This window comes from Mirounga angustirostris, unplaced genomic scaffold (genome assembly GCF_029215605.1).
Source record: "Mirounga angustirostris isolate CCGP_5_RB_7025 unplaced genomic scaffold, mMirAng1.0.hap1 SCAF_5, whole genome shotgun sequence".
NCBI classification, from domain to species: domain Eukaryota; kingdom Metazoa; phylum Chordata; class Mammalia; order Carnivora; family Phocidae; genus Mirounga; species Mirounga angustirostris.
In genome coordinates, this window is record NW_026991713.1 from 173,052,055 (window position 1) to 173,073,742 (window position 21,688).

The 21,688-nt window shown below is 58.0% G+C and overlaps 2 protein-coding genes across 6 annotated transcripts; one reads left to right on the forward strand and one right to left on the reverse strand.

Annotated features, from left to right (window-relative positions):
- Nucleotides 1-264: 264 nt before the first annotated feature.
- Nucleotides 265-8,000, reverse strand: FBXO24 (F-box protein 24). Its single transcript, XM_045875673.3, has 10 exons — nt 7,929-8,000; nt 7,559-7,657; nt 7,279-7,462; nt 6,089-6,327; nt 5,603-5,837; nt 4,591-4,749; nt 4,201-4,322; nt 3,791-3,922; nt 1,226-1,396; nt 265-891 (listed from the first exon to the last, which is right to left on the reverse strand). Exons 1-10 carry the CDS (start codon nt 7,998-8,000, stop codon nt 529-531), a joined length of 1,776 nt encoding a protein of 591 aa, XP_045731629.1. The 3' UTR covers nt 265-528.
- Nucleotides 8,001-10,456: 2,456 nt separating this feature from the next.
- LRCH4 (leucine rich repeats and calponin homology domain containing 4) lies at nt 10,457-21,674 on the forward strand. 5 transcript variants are annotated; one of them, XM_045875676.3, is made up of 18 exons: nt 10,457-10,802; nt 14,303-14,447; nt 14,586-14,712; nt 14,876-14,981; nt 16,765-16,901; nt 17,047-17,162; nt 17,303-17,402; nt 17,643-17,733; nt 17,824-17,900; nt 18,007-18,068; nt 18,498-18,617; nt 18,738-18,800; nt 18,891-18,988; nt 19,118-19,201; nt 19,412-19,497; nt 19,673-19,810; nt 19,910-19,987; nt 21,310-21,674. In XM_045875676.3, exons 1-18 carry the CDS (start codon nt 10,583-10,585, stop codon nt 21,412-21,414), a joined length of 1,953 nt encoding a protein of 650 aa, XP_045731632.1. In that variant the 5' UTR covers nt 10,457-10,582; the 3' UTR covers nt 21,415-21,674. The 5 variants fall into 5 exon arrangements, with proteins under 5 accessions (XP_045731632.1, XP_045731630.1, XP_064449302.1 ...); XM_045875674.3 differs by lacking the exon at nt 21,310-21,674 and adding an exon at nt 20,305-20,933; XM_064593232.1 differs by having other exon boundaries at nt 18,738-18,988.
- The last annotated feature ends 14 nt before the right edge of the window (nt 21,675-21,688 follow it).

Here is a 21,688-nt window from a genome sequence, read left to right on the forward strand (position 1 = left end):
GGACAGAGGATCCGAGTAAGAGAACCGAGTAGCATATGTTGACTGCATTGTTCCAGAAGGTGGGGCTTGGACTTCCAAGTCCAGAAGCCTGGGCCAGTCTTGGGAGTGGGAGGGGAAAGCAAAAAGAGATTTAGGTGGTCAGGTCCGCAGCACCTGAATGCTTGAGCCGCTTCTGCTCTGCCCATCCCTGGCCACGCTCCTGCCCTCTGTTGCCCACCAAGCCAGGCTTTGGGCCCCCGTTCCCTGCCCCATTTTCCTCCCAGGCCCCAAGGCTCCAAACCGGGCCTCACTTCAGCCTTTTATTCTATTTGTCCATCAAATCTCTTGTCCATGATAGATTGGAGTCCCCTCCTGGGCAGCCCCCCGAACATCTTACAAAACAGTTCCCGGTTCACCCTGGCATGTCTAGCAATCCCCACCACCCCCCACCATGTGCACATGCAGTATTTACTGCTACCACCCCATTTCTCCTTAGCTCCTGGCCCAGGGCCAGACTCTCCCTCCAGGGGTGAGATTAGGAGAGGGGGGTCAGCTCTCAGGGGTTGGGGGGCTTGGGCCAACCCCTGCAGCAGCCCTCTGCAGCATGTCCAAGGCCCCCCAAAAGAAATCCTTCTGTGCGGCCATCAAGGGCATCCAGCCCACGATCTCCTTCATCTTTTCCATGCGATCCTGCAATGTGGGGCAACTGTGGATCTGGCTGAGGTACTCCTCACAGGCCCGGGCCACCCCCCCAGGGTCCTGGGATGCTCCGGCCCCCAGGCTGGGCTCGGGGGTCGCCACCACCCTGCTGGCTGGAAGGTCCCGATAGGTGGGGTGCTGCTCCATGTCATGGCTGGACAGCATGTAGAGGCACTCTCTGGTAGAGCAGAGGGAACAGGCACACAAAGGGACCTTGGAGGAGAGAAGGGGCGTGGCTGAGAGGGGCCTTTACTGAGGGGCTCCCAGGAAGCCCCAGCTGTTGTGTTCTTCCCTCTCAGACCAGCCCTGAGCCAGCAAGTGAGCTCGGACTGACCAAGCCCCAAGGTTGTGTGAGGTCAGAGAGGGCCAGCAGGGTCTGCTAAGGGAGAGAGCCAGGAGCCGTGGTGTGGGGCCGGGAAGGGAGGCAGGTGATGCTGGGACGATGGGGCCCCCAGGTTCCTGCAGGAGCCCCGGCTATGTCGCTGTCCCACCTCGCTCTATTGCTCCTGCCCTCCCTGGTTGCCTGCTTGTCTGACAGTGCTCTGACCTTGACGTGGAGCTTCACGAAGGAGGCACTCCCCTTAGGCCAGCCAGGGAGGCGGCCTCCAGCCCCACAGCCGCAGCCCAGAAGCTCCTTGCTGAAGTCCGAGCCCTGGCTCAGCACCAGGGAGTGGTTGAGGCCACACCACAGGGCAATGGGGCGTTGCAGATAATGCACCTGAGGACACAGGGCCAGGATCCCTAAGGTGGGAACGCCAAGGATTTGGGGGCCCAGATAGGACAGGAAGGCTCAGGGAAGAATCTAGGAAAACGAGGAGAGGAAAGTGAAGGGACTCAGCATCCCCCCACCCCACCCGCCACCCAGCCAGGAGGCAGACCAGCAGCAATCTCTCCCTCCTTGGTTCTCCTGCAGCCCCAGTCGGACTGCACGGGGTCTAGCACTTCTGCTCGTTCCTCATCTTTGCTCCCCAGAAAACATGCTACTGGTCTGAGTCCAGGGTCGGCTATCTGCTCCCTCATTGTCACCCCAGGCCTGTGCCAGGCCAGCCTCTCATCCTGCCTTCCAGCCCCAGGAGGAGGGCTATCCTTCCTCTTCCCAAAGTTGAAAGACTCCCTCCCTGTGCAATTCCAGGTCAGCCCCCAGGAAGGACTTTCCTTCCACTTACTCCTCCCTTCTCTCTCCAGCATGTTCAACTTGTCCTATCCCTCTCTTTCAAACTGGCGACCCTATTTTGGAAAACAACATTGCCACCTGATTCCTGCGGCTTCTGACGGCTGTCTTTTAGGCAGCAGAACTGGTTACATGACCAGTCTGGGGCCGACCCCATTCTTGTTCTCACCACAGCCAGGCTTTCTCTGCTTACTAAGCTATTGACATGTTCTTTCCAAACGCACTTGACCTCCCAGCTGCCAAATCCCAAGGCCTCTCCTGCACACTTCTTCCTGAGATCATGAGGGCTTTAATTTTGAAGATACAGGTTAAGTAATTTATGGTCATTATAGAAAAATTATAAAATATTGGCGAGCAAAGATTAATTTAAAAATCACTGGCAAGGGGCACCTGGGTGGCTCAGTCGTTAAGCATCTGCCTTCGGCTCAGGTCATGATCCCAGGGTCCTGGGATTGAGCCCCGCATCGGGCTCCCTGCTCTGCAGGAAGCCTGCTTCTCCCTCTCCCACTCCCTCTGCTTGTGTTCCCTCTCTCGCTGTGTCTCTCTCTGTCAAATAAATAAATAAAATCTTTAAAAAGAAAAAAATCACTGGCAAGGGGCGCCTGGGTGGCTCAGTCGATTAAGCACCCAGACTCTTAATATTGGCTCAGGTGTTAATCTCAGGGTCGTGAGTTCGAGCCCCGTGTTGGGCTCCACACTGGGTATGGAACCTACTAAAAAAAAAAAATCACTGGGAATCCCACCACCTACTGTGAATATCTTGCTGGATATTCTTCTTCACTACTGTGTGTGTGTGTGTGTGTGTGTATGTATAAATTGTATATTTTTAAACAAAAATGGGATTGTATTATGTAAAATAATTTCACACTTTTTTTCACCGAAAAATATGGCCTGACCATCTTTCCGTGTCAGTAAGTATAGTCCTGCATTATCTGTCACCATGAGTCACCCCCTCCTGTCTGAAACCCTCTGAGTCCACGGCTTCTGGGATTGGCATCCGAGGGTGTGCCCCTCTGGTCTCAGAGACAGCCTTTTCATTCCCTCTGTCTACGGCATCTGTTCCTGCCTGGGCTTTGCTCCTCCATCCCTACTTCTGTCCGTGTCAGCCTTGTTCCGACATGGAATCTAATGGCAGAGAGACATTTCCACTTTGGAAAAAGTCCAAATTCACACTCTGCCTCTTTCCTCAAGCCAGCCTCCCTTCCCACGTTTGTAGGCATGCCGTTTTTCTTCAAGGGGTCTTGCGCCAGAGCCCCTTTTGTCCTCAGGGCCTTCTCCTCACATCTCAGCAGTTTCCAGGGCCTGTTCATTTCCTTCCAAAACATCTCCGGGATCCATTCTTTTGGGTCCTCACTGCCCCCGGCTCTTGTCTCAAGTGCTGTTGGGTCTCCACAGTCTCCCAGTGGGCTTCTCATTCCGCAGCCTCCTGTTCTCAGTTATCCGTGGGGGTTACCTTCTGCTCCCGAAACCTGCAGTGACTCTTTCCCAAGGTTATGCTTCTCCGGGCTCACCCCCACCTGCACCGCCTCATATCTACTGGTTTCCGAAACACCGTCTCTGCTTCAGGTATGTGCGAGCCGCGATGTCGTCCCCAGTATGCAGAATGCCTCTCCGTGTGCCCACCCGAATCCGATCTAAGCCGCCAGGACCTGATCACCTCTCACCTCTTCTGGTTAGGCCAGCCCACCCCTCCCCACCCCAGTCTCCGTGCTTCACTGAATTCCTAGTGCACTTACAGCAAGCACCGCACAGAACGGACCTCACAGTGCCAACCCTGGGAAAGACATGCACCAGTCCCACACAGGCATGACGCACTGATTGGCTTAACTTCCCCAGGGAGTAAGGAGTGGGTTCTAAAGAGAGTGGAGAATCGGAGAGATCCGGGGGTTAGGGAATTGGAGAAAGGGGGTCAGGAGGAGAGTAACTGAGAAACAGTCTCACCTGTGTGGGTTCCCCTCGGTCCATTTTGTCCCCTGTTCCCAGCTGCCCGTATCTGTTATTTCCCTGCATGAAGATTCGGCCAAATTCATCCACCAGGCCAAGGTGATTGTAGCCAAGAGCGCAAAATAGGATCTAGGAAGTAAGACAGAAAGAGGAGGTGGGCATTCAGTTCCCTCCAGAGGAACCCTGAGTTCTGGAATCTCCCAGCTGCTAACCTGCCATTCCCAGCTGACTTCTTTTGGCCTTGCCCGCTGGCCTTGCCCACCGCCTCGCCCCTCTCTCTGGGTCCCCTGTCCCTCCCTGAGCAATCATTTGATGCCTGCTCATATTTCAGACCTCTGGTACATTTCAAACCCTAACCCCCCTCCTCTGCCCACCCCCTGGTCTGCCCCATTCCTCCAGGATCCTACCTTGGCAGGCAGTGAGAGAGCAAGCGGCATCTGCTGGTCCAGGGGGTCAAAGGCTTGAAGGGTCCCAAAGAGATCACGATACACCCCTGGGGTATGCACCTCAAAATACACTCCCCCCTGGTCTGGGGGGTCAGGAGGCCTCAGCTCAGCAGCTCTGGGCACCTATTTCCTAGAGCTAAGGCCCCACCTGGGATAAAAGCTGCAAGATCTGGGGCATCTCACACCCACTAGCAATATACCAGCTATGATGTCTGGGGACCTAAACTCATCTTTTCATTAGGATGCCCGAGAGGGTGCACCACAGGCTGGAGTAAGTATCAGGGGGCGCTGTCCATTTCTGGAAGGTGAGTTTAAGACCAGGGTCTAGAGAAGAAGGACGGGGGTCCTTACCCGTGATGTAGAGAGTACTGCTCTGGTTGGAAGCCATGCAGGCCACACGAAGGTGAGGCAGGCAACGGGACACCTTCCTCAGGGCCAGCTGAACTGTGTAGGAGCGCGGCTGGTCCAGCTGGGTTTCATTTACTACCAAAGAGTAGATCTTTCCTTCCTCTGGGAGATGGGGAGAGGCAGATGATTATGTGAGGGCAGGGAACCCCCCCAATATCCACATTAAGTTCCCAGTAGACCCTCTAAGCCATACGGATAAAACATTTCCTGCCCTAGAGTGGGGCTGGAAGAAAAAGGGTAGAAATGGAATAAGGGAAGAGTGACCTTGAGTTGTCCAGACTCTAGCCCTTTACCACCAAAAATAAATCAGGGAAGTCCTTGGGTGTGAAAGACGAGTGGAGAGAACACCTAATAGATTTGGCAGAATCCAACTGGAGTGTTAGGAAGAATTATGCTGAGAACTGGGGCCCTGCCTGGCATGAAGAAGTCCAGAGGGTCTCAAGCTTGGGAGTGTGGTCAAATAAAGGGGACAGGGCACGAGTCTGGCTCAGTCAGAAGAGTTTGTGACTCTTGATCTCGGGGTTGTGAGTTTGAGCCCCACAATCGGTGTAGAGATTGCTTAAATAAATAAAACAAAAACTTAAAAAAAAAAAAAAAATATATATATATATATATATATATATATATATATACATGCGACAATGAGCAAGTGGGTGGGGGAAGTTTGGGGAATTAAGTGTAGTGTATAACAGGGATGTTACAAAGGTTAGAATTTTGGAAAATTGGCCTTCCACTAGAACAGTGGTTTTTAAACTATTTTTTGCAGCAGTGCCCTTTACTCATATGAGACACACAGAATCTTAGATGAGGAGACAGACAAAAAAGCGAAGCTCTTGGGTTTGAGAGCAGGATGAGCTGACTTGCAGAAACCCATGTGAGAGGCCTCCCCCTCCCCTGCAGCAGGTCCTGAAGAATCTGTAGAAAGCAGTTTGCAAACCACTGCTCTGGGCCACACCTGTGAGAAGCAACAGAGACCGCTGGGTCTCCTGACCGACCAGCATGATCTGTTTGAAGCTCATGGAGTGGTGGAAGGTCATCTTGAAGACCCGCTGCCCACTGGACTGCAGATAGACCTCGACACAGTCACAGGCCCGGCTGCCAGTTCTGCCTACCACACCTGTCTGCTCCCGAGTGGCCAGTACATAGAGGTATTTACGGTAAACTGTGTCACATCTTGGGTCCGAGGCAAACTGTAGGAAGAAATGAAGGTGTCTGGGATCTAGGCCTTGGAGTGGAATGAGGCTGGGACAATAGGATCCTGGGATGAGCGATGAGGTACTTGGGTTCAGGGCTGGGAAACGAGGACTTGTTTCTCAGTTCCTGGGACAGGAGGGCAACTGTCCCGAGGAGATTATCTCAGGGCTGGTGTGGGCCCTGGGTCCCCCCACCCACCCACTGCAGGAGGGGTGGGGTCTTCAGCTGCCAGGGCTCTGCTACTCACATCCTTGGCTCCGCGACACAACACAACATAGCGGCAGGCTCGCTTCCACTGGATCTGGCCAAGGGTAGAGGAGACCAGGGCGTTTTTGAGAAAGAAGAGGGTCCCCGCATAGTCAAGAATGAAGACGTGGTCCTTGGTGGGCAAGAAGCGGCGGTAGCCATGGGCTAGCAGAGGGGCTACACTCTTGCTGAGACAGCGGCGGCGGCCCCCAAATGCCTGGAAATACAGGCCCTTCGTGTCTGGAGAAGGGAAGGAGATGGAAGGCTCAAGGGGTCAGGATGGCACAAGGGAGAGGAATCAGAGCTTGGGCAGACTAGATTTCTTGGGTAGCGTGGTAGCGGCTCCTACACCCAAGACTGGGGAACAGACCCCTTCTAAAGGACACTGGAAAGCTCAGAGGACATCTTTAATAATCCCCTATAGAGGATATCTTTAATAATCCCCCATGCCTGAACTTGAGTTCTCTGTCCCCCTCTGCCCCTCAGCCCAGGGCACTACACATGCTTCTAAGTGAGCGCTTCTTCGGTCCAACCTTGCATCAGAGACATCAAGGGGAAAATACACAGAAAAGCAGCAAGAGGAGTGAAAAAGAACGACCGAGAAAGGCCAGTAACTGCCCTCACCCCTAGCTCTGGATCTGCTGTCTGGATCAGATCTGGATCTCCCTTTATCTCAAGTACTTGGATAGGGACTCCCTGGGAATGGTTTAGAGCATGTTTCTCAGCCTGGGGTGATTCTGTCCCTCAGGTAACACTGTCACAACTGGGGGGAGGTTTGCTCCTGGCATCTGGTGGGTGGAGGCCAGGGATGCTGCTAAATATCCTGCAATGCACAGGACAGCCCCCCGACTCCAAACAACTATTTGGCCCCAATGGCAACAGTGATGAGGTTGAGAAACCCTGGTTTAGAGGAGGAAAAACTCCAGGTTTGGGGAGTGGAGGAGGTGTCCGGGATTTGGACAGAGATTTTGAATATGGAGGGAGGTTTGTCACGGATGCTAGTAACGGGGGTCCATCAGAGGGTGGAGCTAGAAGCTTGCAGCGCTGGAGGGCGTACGTTTTGAATCTCTTCCACAGAAAGGAGCCCCAGAAGTTTGGCCGAGAATGCTGAGGCAACTCTATGGAACAGGAGGGACCCCAGAATAAGGTAGGACAGAGGCAAAGAGAACGGGAGTTTCTGGGGAGATGTACAGTTAAGAATGGCAGCTCTCTTCCAGGGCCGGACCCCAGAGCCCTGCTCTCGTAGGCGAGGACTGAGCCTGCGACAGATGCGTCTCCACACGCCCTCGGCGTCGCACACTTCGCGGAAGTAGCGGCAGGTCTGGCCCAGAGCGACTACATCTCTGACTGGGAGGAATGAGATGATATGCTCCACCTGGGGGGCAGGAGGGAGGAAGCAGGGATCACCGGGGCCCCTCAGCGGTCTGGCCCCCCGTCCTTTATTCTTAATACCTCCCTGCGGAGGACTCACCAGCTCTGGGGGGAACAGCTGAACAGAAATAGGGTTCCCTCTCCCCTTCTTCTCTTCACCCCCAGGCTCTGGGCCACATGAAGGGCAGCTCCGCTTCACCTACCCAAGGAGAATGGGGAGCACAGGGGTTCCATGAGAATCAGGCCTCTTTTGCTCCCTTCTCTCAGCCTGTCTTTCATTAGCTACTTTCTTGGGGGCTCACAGCTCTGTCTTCCAGCTCTGTGTTCTCAAATCCTCCCATCTTTCTCTCTAGGTCCATGGGTCACCCCTCCCTGTCTGCCATGTTCCTTGGTCCACCGGCTCCAAAGAACCCTCCCCCGATCTCTGGCTGCCATCTTCTTGTCCTTCCCTTGGCTCGCTCCCCCCTCACCCGGAGCCCCTCCTCCCGTCCGCACAGCCCGGTGACTTTTTGCAGCTTTCGTCTCCGGCTTCTCCTCACCATCCTGACTGCCCCCTCCCTGCTCCTGCCCTCATCTCTCCAGGCCCCTTAGCCCCCCGTAGTCAGCTCCCTGGCCCCCGTCCCTGCTGCCTTCCCCACACCATGTCCCCCGCCTGGGCTTGGGGGACCTCTGGGGCCCCTCTGCCTCCTAAGCCCCTCCCCCATGGAGTCTGGGAAGACAAACCTCTCTGTGACCTCACTGCCCAGCCACTGTGACCTATTTTCCCCAACCTGGCCCGGGATTTTCTCTTAGACAGCTCCTGGGTTCTAGCTCAGCTCTAGCCACCCAGTGGCTCATGGGATATGCATTTTACAGGAGAGAGAAAGCGTGAACTACTGGCAGATGAGGCCTTTACTTTTGGGGAGTAGTTGTGAGGTTCCTCCAATTGAGGCCCTTTCAGCACTAACTCTGCTCCGTAGAGAAACACTGGTGAATTCTCCTATCTCAGCAGGCCAGGGCCTCCAGGGGATTTGTAGCCCACGAGTATAAACTAAAAAAAAAAAAAAGTATAAACTCATTTTGACAGATGAGGGGGATCGGTGACCCTGCTAGACTCTCCTAGAGGAGAGCATGCACCAGATTAAAGTGGAAATAATTCAGCACAAATTCTTTAGGCTCATAAAAACACACCCAAAAGCAGATTTCCTGGATAGTAACATCAATGCATGTATGAAGGACAACCTATCAAGGTGGAAGAAAGGGATACTGAACCTTGGGGTATCTCCCAGAGTCTAAGTCTTTTAATGTAGTCTTATAGGGGGAGAGGGGTGCCATGTATGAGAAACAGCAGGATTTGGGGGTGTGTCTGTCTAGGTAGGACCAAAGGATCTACACCAATAAATCCAAGGAGTAACCGGGTCTTCCAGGAACTCAAAGCTATCCAGTCCTGGACAACCAGCCCTCAGCTGCCTAGTATTACAGAATTTATTGCGCTAGCTGATCGTCAACCACCCAAACTCCCTTATTCATGGTGAGTAGTAAACAACTAGTTTGAGACACCGTGGATGGAATTTCAATCATTCAATAAATGTTTAGGAATTTCAACATTTGAGATGTGATTTTTAAGAAACTTTCAGTGGTTTGCAGTCAGGCAACTCTCACCGTATTAAATGGACTATGTTGGGCGCCTGGGTGGCTCAGTTGGTTAAGCGACTGCCTTCAGCTCAGGTCATGATCCTGGAGTCCCTGGATCGAGTCCCACATCGGGCTCCCTGCTTGGCGGAGAGTCTGCTTCTCCCTCTGACCCTAATCTCTCTCATTCTCTCTCTCTCAAATAAATAAATAAAATCTTTAAATGGACTATGTTATGCCACCTAAGAGGATGCTAAGATCTCTCAGCAGACAGAAAAAGGATCGTCGGCTTCCTCTGGTGGCTGGGTCCCCTTTGATCCACTCCATTTCATTTCGGGAGGCAAAGAAGAGGGTGCAGATAGAAAAAGCCCACCATAGAAGCTGCTGGGAAACCAGGCTTCTAGAGCGAGCGGTCAGTAACTTGCGGATTGCTCTTGCCAACCCATCAACTTCCCTCCGCCTCAGTTTCCTCATTTGTAAAACGGAGGGCTTCTTCTAGAGGACACGGTCCCTTCTGGACTAACAACCCCCCCCCCCCCCCCCCCCGGGCTCGTCATCACAGTTCCCGTCCAGGCGCGCTCTTCGGGGCGGGCTGGCCAGCCGGGCGGCAGCTCTGAAGGCTCTCCGGTCTCCCGTAACCCTTCCTCCAGGAGCTGAGCTGGGCATCTCCGGTCTCTGGGAAGCCCCCCGCCCGCCGGGGCTCCGGACACCTACGCAGGGCCTCAGCCTCCGCGGCCGGAAAGGCCTCCATGGTCCCTTCGGATGCAACGACCCGCTGCGCACTGGCCTCAGGCGTCGCCTGGCCCCCACGCCGGCCTCCCCCGCGCCCTCAAAGCGGGCTCGCTCCCTAACATTTCCAGGTCGCACGCGCCACTCCAGCCCTTGCACTGTTGCCGGCCGGCCCGGCGCGCAGCGATCACATTCTTTACCTCAGTCACAAAGTTCTAGCTCACCCGCCTCCTCCTAGGCGAAGGGACCGCCTTCTCGCCCATGCTATTGGTTGGTACAGCCGTCCCTCAGAGAAGGGCCGGGCCAGGTTCCCTCCGGAGGATCGAATTGGCCTTCTTGACAGTCACTCGCCTGTATCTGGCTTGCGATTGGCCTCCGTTGGAAGAAAACCAGGAGCCCCGGCTTGCGGTCACTCGGCCTCTATCCCTTCTAGTGGAGGGCCGGCGTCCCCGTCTCCTGGTTAGACCTGATTGGCTCCATCCCCAGCCCTAAGCATTGCGATTGGATGCGGCTGCGCGGGGCGGGTCGGCCTGGAACGTCGGCCGTTGGCGAGCGCTCCATTCTAGCCCCCTCCCTTCTGTCGCCTCACTCCGGCGCTGGAGTCTCCACCCCCCCGGCGGGTTCTGATTAGCCACTTCCGACGCGTCTCGGGGCCGCGATTGGTCCGCCGGGTCCCTGAGCCCGTTCCCCCCCCTTGAAGCGACTACGGCGGCTCCAAGGAGGGGGAGGGGGTAGGAGGGACGGCCGGTCCCGTCAGTCAGGCAGCGGGAGCCGCCGGGAGCGGATGGCGGCGGCGGTAGCGGCCCCACTCGCCGCCGGGGGTGAGGAGGCGGCGGCCACGACCTCTGTTCCAGGGTCTCCGGGTCTGCCCGGGAGCCGCAGTGCAGAGAGGGCCCTGGAGGAGGCCGTGGCCACCGGGACCCTGAACCTATCTAACCGGCGCTTGAAGCACTTCCCCCGGGGCGCGGCCCGCAGCTACGACCTGTCAGACATCACCCAGGCTGGTGAGTGCACCCGGCCCCGTACCCGGCAGGGACCCTCATTTGCATAGCCCCGCCCCTGGCTCGTTTCTCACCGGGCTCGAGAGTCTAGCCCGCCCCTTCACCTGACCGTCGGGGTTCTCGACCCCGCCGATTTGCATAAGCCTGCCACCTCCCCCTCCCCACTTTGAGAACTACCAGACAATGAACACATTTCTCGTTTGCACGGAATGCCCAGCGCCCCGGCCGAGCGTTGTGAGAATTCCCCGTCTTCTGCTTCTCTTTATTTGCGTGTCTGCGCACCTGTAGAATGGTCCCGCCCCTCACCTGGTTGACTCATTTGCATGACCTCAGTTCTGATCGTTCTTTAAAGCAGCCCCCACGATCCCCTCTGAGGACTCCTTTCTCTTCCTCCACTTCGTCTCCCAGCTCTTTCCTCCCCATTCCACCGAGATCCGAGCAGCCTTAGGCCCCCCTCTTCCCTAGGATTTGCCCCTAACAACCTGGTGTTTCTGTTTACTGTGCTTGTTGTCCCGCCCCCTAAGGTCGCTGGCCCTCTCCACTCTTCACTCAGCTAGCCTATGGGAAAGAAGCAAATCTTCCACCTCCCCTAACCCTGTTCTCCTCGAGCTCTTCCACCTATTATCCCTGACCCCCGTATCCAAGACTCTTCCTTCTTGCGTGTGTGAGGTCACTATGGAGCCTGTGACCTCATAGGGACCCAAGAATTCCCATTTGAGCTTCTGTTTTCCCTAGGGGGAGGGGCTTGAGGCAGTTGCTGAAAGGAAGGAAATCTTATCTCCTGGCTAGGAGTGTTGGGAAGCTAGAGACTGTCCCACTGCCTGTCCACTCCCCCACCCACAGATCCCTCCAATCATGCTCCCTCCTTCCTGGTGTCTCTTGCTGCCAGGGTGTGGGGGACTCTACCATGACAGGTGAGTCAGGCCTCAGCTGCTCAGGAGGCAACAACCTATGACCTTGGGCTGGCAGCTGGGGGGTGGAGATTGGGAGTGGGGAGGAGGACTGCATTCCCGAAGCCCCACCCTAGCCTAGCCCAGGGTGGGACTTGGGGCTGGGTGAGCGTCCTCCCATCCTCCGGATGACACCGCTCTGCGACAGCATGTAATTCTGCAGCAGGTGCCTCCTCACCTGCAAACACTCAAGTGGGCACAGGCACTCGCTTTCCTCCCCTGTTCTGGGGAGGACCAGTTTAAACCTCTCCACTTTTCTTGGGTTGCTGGGTAAACGCACTTGCCCACCATGCAGTGAGTGAGTTCAGGGAATGGATGAGCCCCAGGAGCCATTCCTCTCCCTCTCAGTCTCCCCCAGCCGCCTAGCCCCAAGCTCCAGATTGACCTCAGCAGCTGTGTGACACTCGCCCGTCTGTTCCCTTTCCCCTCCCCCTTGCTTGTTTTTTGACAAAGACCAAATGTTATTCTTTACTTCCTTAGGGCTCTGCCTCTGTGAGTGGACTCCTGGGGAAAACTACCAAGAACTCCCTGGCCCCTCCCAGCTCCTACCCCCTCCCACCCTCCACCGCCAGCATTCTGGCTCCGGGTGCAGGCAGTTCTGAGTGAGCTAGTGTGTTGAAGCGGGAAAATCCCAGCTTCCGGAGGACCTCTTCCTGTCCTGCTCTCCACGCAGAAATCCTGAGTCCAGGTTGTAGGCCAGGTGGAATCTGTCTCATCCAGAACATTCTCCTCTGACCCCTCTCCCCAAGCAGAATGCTTATAGTTTGGGGTGGAAAAGGGAAGTGACAGTCAGTGTTGACCATACCCTGTCCTCTATACCTCCTTTCCCTCCAACCCAGACTAAACACTTGAACACTCTGCCAAATTATTTTGAGCCCTATCCTGCTTTCCCAACTCTTTTGCCCTGCATATTTCTTATTGCACAGGTCTCTGATATCCCCTGGACTCTGTTCCTTGGGGCCCCTGAAAGTAGGATGAATCCTGAGATGGCGGGGAGGGGCGGCTCTCACAAAGGAGAAGTGCAGCTCATTCTCTTACAGACCACATCCTGTGCCTCCTGTGCCCTGCCTCCTCCAGCCTGGGCTCCCTTCCGCTCCTAGCTTTTGCCCCCACCACTGCTTAGCCCATCTTGTCCTCCACCCCCTTCATCCACAGCATGCGTGCACACACACAAGCACATTTGTAGATGCAGGGAGAGCAGGCGGGTGGAGGGCCAACGTAGGAGGACTGCATCTGGCTGTCTCACCCTCTCCGGAACTTGGTCTTCTCCCTTGACGGGTCTTCCCTCTTTGCATACCAGGGCTGTGAGCAGAGAGGGAGAAAAAGGGAGGCCTGGTACATCAGGCTGTCATCCACCCTGGTAAACATAGGGCCCACCAGAGACAGAACCTGACAGATTGTTTCTACTCCATTTCCTGTCATGAGACTCATTTCCTTTGGGGATATACCCCAGCTTCCCTCCCATCAGCTTTTGCTCACCCCTTCCTGGGGAGGGCTGCCTAAGAAGCTCACCCAAGTTCTGTTGCCAGGGACATCCCCCTGCAGGCCCTGGGCCCCTCCCAGTGCAGATGAGGAGAGAAAACAGAAACCCAGGCTTGCAGAGCTCTGAACGGTTAGTGTCCCCAGACTGGCAGAAACCCCAGTCCTGACTCCTTTCATTGGAGTAGCAAGCGACCACTTGAGATAAGGGGTGGTCATAGGCTTTACCCTCCCTACTTCCCTCCCCGTTTCTCACCCACACCAAGACACAGGCAAAAGAGCTGAGCACCTAAAGCCTGGGTCGGTAAGAGAGGAAGTAGAGGAAGGCCAGTGGGGCTGGAAGAGGGTGGGAAGGAGGCCAGTCCTGAAGAAGGTGTATCCGGATGGGAGGGGCCTGAGGACTCCAGCTTCCACCTCCAGCTTGGTCAGCTTGCCTTCCCCTCCTGGTCCTTGGGAGTCTGTTCCTTCACAGGCCCTTGGACCTGGCTTGCTGATCCCAGGGGCTGATGAAGAACCGTTGTCCAGTGTGTCAGGAGCCTTACTTATTCTCTAGAGCCAGACTCTAATGACCCTTGGCTTCTTCCCTGTGTTGAAAGAGGTTGAGGCTGGGGACAAGGCCCCCAAGGAGGGATGGAAGAGGGATGAGCTTTCTCAGTGGTCTCCCTGGGGGGCTTACCATATTCTTATCTCGAGCCTCCCGGCCCATTCCTTTGCTGTTTCTTTGGAGCACTAGCCTTCTCCATAGAACAGCAGGAACCACAAGAGTTCTAGAAGCCAGTCACCCTTTCCAGGGTAGTCCTTCGTTTGTGTATTTGAAGGTGATGGTCATGGTTTGTCCTCCTAAGTCTGAGCTTCTCCAGCCCAGTGACCCTACGGCCTTTGCTGTCCTGTTAATTCTTGGAATGTGCTCGGTTTTGCAGAAAGCTTTGTTCTCTCCAAGAGCCCAGGTTTATAGGCCTGACTCTTTAGGTCCAGTGGGGAGGCGGGTGGCTGGCAGCTGGCTCTGGGAAAGTTCCGGGCCCTCCTGTCCGGGACTGGGCCTGTCCACAGCTCTCCCCTGACACTTGCTCCTAGACCTGTCCCGGAACCGGTTCCCTGAGGTGCCGGAGGCAGCATGCCAGCTGGTGTCCCTGGAGGGCCTGAGCCTCTATCACAATTGCCTGAGATGCCTGAACCCAGCCTTGGGGAATCTCACAGCCCTTACCTACCTCAACCTCAGGTAGGGAGGCACGGCCGGCCAGGGGCAGGGAGGGGGGAGCCCCAAGTCCCAGCACACGGTACCCTGAGTGCTCCTCCCAGAGCCCTGAAAAGAGGAGTGCCCTGGGGACTGAGCCCCATGCTTTTCTCCCTTCCATAGCCGAAACCAGCTGTCATCGCTGCCACCCTACATCTGCCAGCTGCCCCTGAGGGTGCTCATCGTCAGCAACAACAAACTGGGAGCCCTGCCTCCCGACATCAGCGCCTTGGGAAGCCTGCGGCAGCTTGTGAGCACAGGGAGCAGAGCAAGAAGAGGGGCCATTGAGCCAGGCACCAGGGGCCTTTGGGGAGTTTGGGGAGGGGGGGACCAAAGCAGGTGGCCAGAGACCAGAGGCAGTTTCTGATGCCCCTGGTCTTGTGGCTCCTGCCCTACTTCTTTCCTCATTGCAGGATGTGAGCGGCAATGAGTTGCAGGCCCTCCCGGCAGAGCTATGTAGCCTCCCTTCCCTGCGGGACCTCAGTGTGCGCAGGAACCAGCTCAGCACCCTGCCCGATGGTGAGGAGAATGAAGATCTGGGCGGGGGGGGGAGGCGTGTGTATGTCTACACTGGAGAAGTCACAAAGACTCTTCACAGAACATCACTGTCTAGGTGCCCAGGGTTTTGCAGTGTATAAAGCAAACTAAATTATTTGTGCTTGACCAGCAACCCTCTGAGGCTGGCAAGTCATGGGTTATTAGCTCTATTTTCACAAATGAGGAGCAAGGCACAGAAAGGAGAGTGGGTGTGTTGGCACCCTGTAAAATCCCAAGGTTGGAAGGGGCCTTTGGGGTCACCCAGGGTCATCACTCACGCAGTGGGAGCTCTCAGGCACCTGAGTCAGATGATGCCCTGTGCCTCCTCCCCCAAAGATTCTGAGTCAGTGGAGCCATGAGCTGGAGCCCAAGCAGCCCCCAACCCCATTTTAACGAGCTAATTGTGATCCACTCTGACATTTGATAGTCTCTGCTCCAAAGTAGGCCCCCCTTCCCTTATTCAGCCAGCATTGTTGTGTGCGTCCTGTGTTTTAGGTGGGGGTCAGGTAGATGTGAATGATGTCACTCATACCTGGGGCCAACTCTGAAAATGTATGGGCTTCATGGGGAGAGACAAGTGGAGGGACGTGCTAGAACAGGACACGGCAAGAGCTGCGGGAGCTAGAGGGAGCATCTGCTCAGGGAGCTTGAGGAAGACTTCTCCCCAGAGGCGTGGCAGGAGCTGACCTGTGAAGGAAAGTTCTCCTTCCTTCTGCATCCCAGGCAGAGGAAACCCATGTGCAAAGCATGTGGGTGGGAGCCAGGGCCAGGTGGGAAGGACCGGAGCCCTGCTCATCTTGGTTTTAGAGAACAAGAGAGGGGAGTCAGGTGGTCACCCATTTTCTCTGGGCTCCCCCTAGTCCTACTCTGGCCCTTTTGCCTTTGAAGTCGGTAGCAGTGTAAACAAGCATTTAATCGGGGTGCTCTCTGGGCCATAAGAGAGACCCTAGCAAAATGCCCTGGGGACACAGAGGAAGGAGCAGTGAATTCTAACCTGAGTGTCTGGAAAGATCTCATGGAGGAGGCAACACTTGAGCTGAACTTTGAAAGATGGTCACAAAAATGAGTGTCCCAGCTGAGCAAACAGCATGTGGAAAGGTCCAGAAGCCGAGGGGTTGGAGGGTTGTCTGATGTGGTGTGAGGGTGGGTAGTGAGATGGGAAATGTGGACCAAGCCAGATCATGAACACCTTGACCATGCTGGCCAGGGAGTGGTGAGTGTTATTCTGTGTCTCTAGTCATCACTCATCCAACTGTGCATGTTTGAGAAGTAGAAAAAGGCACCCTTTCCTGTGGGTGGGCACAACCTTGCCTGGGGTGGGAGGGGCTTAGCCAGTAAAGTTCGGGTGGGATTGCAGGCCCCTCCTGCCTAGGTGCATATGTGCAGGGCACAGTCCGCTCACCCTCAGCAGCCTCGGCTGCAAGTCACGGAAGGTGTTTGAGCTGTGAAATGTCGCGGTTTGGTTTGGGTCTTGTGATGGTCCCTTGGGGATGAAGGAACGGTTGAAGTACGGAGTGGGCAGCGTGGGGCAGAGGAGAGAAGCACATGAGATGGGCAGGAGCTCAGGGAGGGGAGGCCTGGAGGTGGGCCCGATTTGAGCAGGAAGGGAAGAGGGAGGTTGTTCCTGGGGACTGCCCACAGCCAGCTAGGCCAGAGGACGTGGTGGACCCAAGGGTGGCAAGTGGGCTAGAGCAGAGGGCAGAGGAAGTGAGCACAAGGCCCCGCCCTTGGGCAGGCTCCTGACTCTTCCCTCACCCACCCCCAGAGCTGGGGGATCTTCCTCTTGTCCGCCTGGATTTCTCCTGTAACCGTGTCTCCCGCATCCCGGTCTCCTTCTGCCGCCTCAGGCACCTGCAGGTCATTCTGCTGGACAGCAACCCCCTGCAGAGCCCACCGGCTCAGGTGAGGGGTGGATTTGGGCTGGACCATGGGGACAGGGCTGAGAATGGGTAGGAGTTGGGAGGTGAGTCCCTTTAGTAGCCAAGCAGGATCGGGGGGAGCCCCCTTCGCTTCCCTTAACCCCTACCATGTGCCTCCTTATACCTAGATCTGCCTGAAGGGGAAACTTCACATCTTCAAGTACTTGTCAACAGCAGCTGGGCGGCGTGGGGCGTCTGCACTGGGGGACCTGGCCCCTTCCCGCCCCCCGAGTTTCAGTCCCTGGTAAGTCCCAAGTGGGAAGGAAGAAGCCCCTGGTTACTGACTGCCCCTTCCTGGCAGCACGGACTCCATGGTTTTCGGTGGGAAGATGAGAGGGGTTGCTGCCCGGTACTGGACTGACTAGCTCTCCCTGGCGGCCCCAGCCCTGCTGAGGACTTATTTCCGGGACGTCGGTACGATGGCGGGCTAGACTCGGGCTTCCACAGCGTTGACAGTGGCAGCAAGAGGTGGTCTGGAAATGAGGTAAGGGCCTCCTTGCCATGAGACACTGGGCGGTCTCAGCCCCCGGGGGGGAGAACCTCTGAGTCAGGACCCTTTGCTTGGTGCCCCTGAATATCAGAGTGACAGCTGGTGTCTGGAGTGGTCTTCTTCCCTTGCCCGGGTATCTCAGGGAGGGGCTGGCTCAACAGCAGACCCCAAGGGCATGAACCCCATGAACCCCCAGCACCACAGAGCAGCGCTCTCCCATTTTTGCATTTCTAGTCAACAGATGAATTTTCGGAGTTGTCCTTCCGGATCTCCGAGCTGGCCCGGGAGCCTCGGGGGCCCAGGGAGCGGAGGGAGGATGGCTCTGGTGAGTGGTGGGGTCAGGGTAAGGGGGCTGGGGTCGTGGACGAGTGCCTGGAGGCCCCCAGTGCTTGCTGACATGCCCTGGCCTCCCCAGCTGACGGAGACCCTGAGCAGATTGACTTCATTGACAGCCACGTGCCTGCGGAGGACGAGGAGCGAGGCGCTGCTGAGGTGAGGGCCCCAGGGCTGGTGCACGTGCCCTGGGGGGGGGGGCCGGCGCAGGCTGGGGGGCCGGGGGGGGGACCCTCCCTCGACCCCTCTGCTGCTCTTCCCTTAGGAGCAGCGGCCGCCAGAGTTACGACCTGCGGCAGGGGACGCCGAGAAGGCACCCAGCAGCAGGTACGCCCGAGCGCCCTGAGCCAGCCCCGCCTCCCGCTACGCCAGCCCCCTGGCGCCTCCCTCCGCCCCCTGGAGCCTCCCTCCGCCCCCTGGCGCCTCCCTCCGCCCCCTGGAGCCTCCCTCCGCCCCCTGGCGCCTCCCTCCGCCCCCTGGCGCCTCCCTCCGCCCCCTGGAGCCTCCCTCCGCCCCCTGGCGCCTCCCTCCGCCCCCTGGCGCCTCCCTCCGCCCCCTGGAGCCTCCCTCCGCCCCCTGGCGCCTCCCTCCGCCCCCTGGAGCCTCCCTCCGCCCCCTGGCGCCTCCCTCCGCCCCCTGGAGCCTCCCTCCGCCCCCTGGCGCCTCCCTCCGCCCCCTGGCGCCTCCCTCCGCCCCCTGGCGCCTCCCTCCGCCCCCTGCCCTGGCTCTGCCTCACAGCCCTGCCTCTCCCCGCAGGCGGGAGGAGCCGGCGGGGGAGGAGCGGCGGCGCCCCGACACCTTGCAGCTGTGGCAGGAGCGGGAGCGGCGGCAGCAGCAGCAGCACAGTGGGGCGTGGGGGGCCCCCAGGAAGGACAGGTGTGGGCAAGGGGCGGGGGGGCCGGCCATGAGTGGGGATGGGCCCCCGTAAGCGCCTCTGCCCCTCGGGTTGGCGGGTCCCCCGCCTGCGCTCTGGCCCCACACGCCTTCATTTTCCAGTGTTCTGAAGCTGGGGGTCAGGGCTGCTGGTGGAGGTGCTGCGTCCGTTCAGGCCGCCTACAAGTATGTGTCCCCCCAGACCCACCTCCCCGAGCGCTGTCCCCGCACCCCGTCCCTGCCCCTCCCTCTGATTCGCTCTCTGTCGCTCCTCAGCGGCATGCCTAAGTCCAGTGCCACCCAGCCGGGCGCTTCAGGAGGGCAGGGAGCCCCCGCCCCCGCCCCCCAGGAGCCCCTTCCTGCAGCTGGACCAGGTGGGACAGGACTGGGGGAAGAGGAGGGGGGAATGTGTAGGTGAGGGGGTGGCTGGGGCCTGCTGGCCTGAGGGAAGGTGGGACTCTGAGGGGTGTCTTTTCTCACCTGTCCCTGGCTCTGGCCCCCAGCAACGGTGCCTGCTTCCCGGCCACTCGGCTCCATTCAGAGACCAAACAGCTTCCTCTTCCGTTCTTCCTCTCAGAGTGGTTCAGGTGGGTTTCCCCTGTCCCCAGTGCTAACCCAGCCCTCACCCCTGGGCTGCGGACACCCCTTCTGGCCTGGGAGTTCTCCAGTCTATTGTCCCTTGTGTTGGAACTCCCATAAGCACAAAGGCAGGAGATGTGGGTGCCAGACCCTGCGGCCCAGCTAGGAAGTCGGCGGCAGGTGCTAAGAGACGGCCCACATTCCTCTTCCTTCTCCAGGCCCTTCCTCACCAGACTCTGTCTTGAGACCTCGGCGATCCCCCCAGCTTCTCGATGAGAAGGAGCTGATGGCACAGCTGCGCCCGGTAAGAGAGGTGGGATCTGGGGGGCAGGGCGGGGTGGGGGGCTGGGGGCCGCGCTCGGCCTCCTCAAGTTTCCTGGCTTCCCGCCGCACCCCGTGGGTGCTTCCACTGAGGACACAAGGGGTGGGCAGGAGTCCCCACTGACCCCTCCCCCTCCCCCCACCCTCCTGCCTCCCAGGTCCTCGAGTCAAAGCTGCAGCGGCCCCTGCCCGAGGACCTGGCAGAGGCTCTGGCCAATGGGGTCATCCTGTGTCAGCTGGCCAACCAGCTGCGGCCCCGCTCCGTGCCCTTCATCCACGTGCCGTCACCTGCTGTGGTCAGTTGGGTCCCAGGGCGGGAGGTAGGGGATGGGACAGAGGACTGCCGGGGCCTCGCCCTTACTCTCTTCTCTTTTTCCTTTCTCGCCCTCCCCCAGCCAAAACTTAGTGCTCTCAAGTCTCGGAAAAATGTGGAGAGTTTCTTAGAAGCCTGTCGAAAAATGGGGGTGCCTGAGGTATGGGGGGGTATGTTCTCGGGAGCCCAGGGCTGGTCCCTACTACAAAGAGTGGCGACGTCCTGGGCTCAGCTGAGCACTCCGCATGGGTGGCAGGGTTCCATTCACAGGGGTGTCTGCTCCCCAGAAGGAAGCATGTCCTCGAGTCCCTGTCCTGCGCGTCTCCCTGCCCTGCATGCCTCCCTTCCCTGCACTCCGCATGTTGGCGTGGCTCAGGCCCTGGCACGTGAGGGCAGGGGGTGGGCAGGATTGTCTCGCTGCTGCTGCTGACGTCTGCTCTTTGTCCTTGTCCATCTGTCCCTACTCTCCCTTCCCAGGCTGACCTGTGCTCGCCCTCAGATCTCCTCCAGGGCACCGCCCAGGGGCTGTGGACCACCCTGGAGGCTGTGAGGCGGGTGGGGGGCAGGGTCCCCCCGCCCCTCTGGCCCCCCTCTGGTCTGGGCGGCTTCATCCTCTTCTACGTGGTCCTCATGCTGCTGCTCTATGTCGTCTACACTCGGCTCCTGGGTTCCTAGGACCTGAAGTCACCCTTTCTCCCCGCCCCCATTGCCCTATTTCTATTTATGACTCCTTTGCGACCCCGGTCCCTACCAGTGGTGCCTTCAGCCCCTACCAAAGACACTAGTGAACCCCCTCCCCTCACAAACACTGACCTCAGAGGCCCCACTCTGGTGCACCCAGACCCTGGGCCCCCAGCCTCTGGCCACCCTCCTGTAGCCCCTTCCCTTCCCTCACTTCTCAGTGCTGATGGTGCCTTCGTTCCCTCCAGGCCTTGCTCCCTCGGAGGGTAGATCTCAACCTTCCTCCTTGTGCTGTCCCCCCACCGTCCCCCCACTGTTATGGGGAGCTAAATTATCTATATTTTGTAGAGAGAACTCTATATTTGTAGGGGATACAGGGGCCCAGGCTGGGTCCCTGTCTCTGTGTATAAATTGTACAGACCGTGGCCGCCTCTGTGTGTGTGTGTTGGCGTCTGCTCCTGCCGTGGCCAGGCCCAGCCCTGGCCGTGCCCCTGGGGCTCTGTTTGTCAGCCTGCCTGTTCCAGCATTTCCCTCTGGAAATGACAGGTCTCTCCTACCCTGAGCCTTGGCCCCCTGTGTCATCGCCCTTCTGTTACCTACTGGCAGCTTCCTTGCATCTCGTTTGCCCCCAAGCCGTGTCCAGGGTGCCCCTGACCTTTGCCACCTCCACCCGAAGGGCCATCCTGTCAGCCCTGTTTGCCCAGGCTTCTTCAGGGTTTCTCCCACCCTGCCCTCTGAGAAGGGCAGGGGAGCCAGAGAACAAGGTGACATGGGGAACTTAACCCGGGCCCCTCCCCCCAGGAGTCCCTGTGCCAGCCCCATCACATCTTGGAAGAGGAGGGGGCCCCGGGAAGGGGCCTCCCCTACATCGCTGCTGTCATCCACGCACTGCTGGAACGGCCATAGGGGTCGAGGTCGGGGCGCAGGGCTGCGACCCGGCCGGGAACCCAGGAGCAGAGAAGACAGCCGCGCCCGGCCTCTGCTCCCTAGCAATGACTCCGGTGAGGGCGGCCTCGGGCTTGGCCCTGTTCCTTGGGCGCCCCTCCGCCCGCCCGAGGGGTTGGAAGCCGCCGGCCCAGCGAGGCCCTGGCCGCATCTGGGTGTGGCCGAGGGTCTGGGATAGAAGACGCGCGGCGGATGTTGTGTCAAGTGCAATAAAGAAGAAGCCGGACCCTCCAGG

Excerpts from the sequence above, each read along its gene's own strand:
- FBXO24 (XM_045875673.3), bottom strand. The coding sequence starts at position 8,000 with ATGGTGAGGAGAAGCCGGAGACGAAAGCTGCAAAAAGTCACCGGGCTG. Across the intron at positions 7,463-7,558 it reads AGCTGTTCCCCCCAGAGCTG|GTGGAGCATATCATCTCATT; the intron begins GTGAGTCCTCCG and ends CCTGCCCCCCAG. Across the intron at positions 4,323-4,590 it reads CAGTACTCTCTACATCACGG|ACCAGGGGGGAGTGTATTTT; the intron begins GTAAGGACCCCC and ends CTGACCCCCCAG.
- LRCH4 (XM_064593231.1), top strand. The coding sequence starts at position 10,583 with ATGGCGGCGGCGGTAGCGGCCCCACTCGCCGCCGGGGGTGAGGAGGCG. Across the intron at positions 18,069-18,497 it reads GAGAAGGCACCCAGCAGCAG|GCGGGAGGAGCCGGCGGGGG; the intron begins GTACGCCCGAGC and ends CTCTCCCCGCAG. Across the intron at positions 19,988-20,304 it reads GAAAAATGGGGGTGCCTGAG|GCTGACCTGTGCTCGCCCTC; the intron begins GTATGGGGGGGT and ends CTCCCTTCCCAG.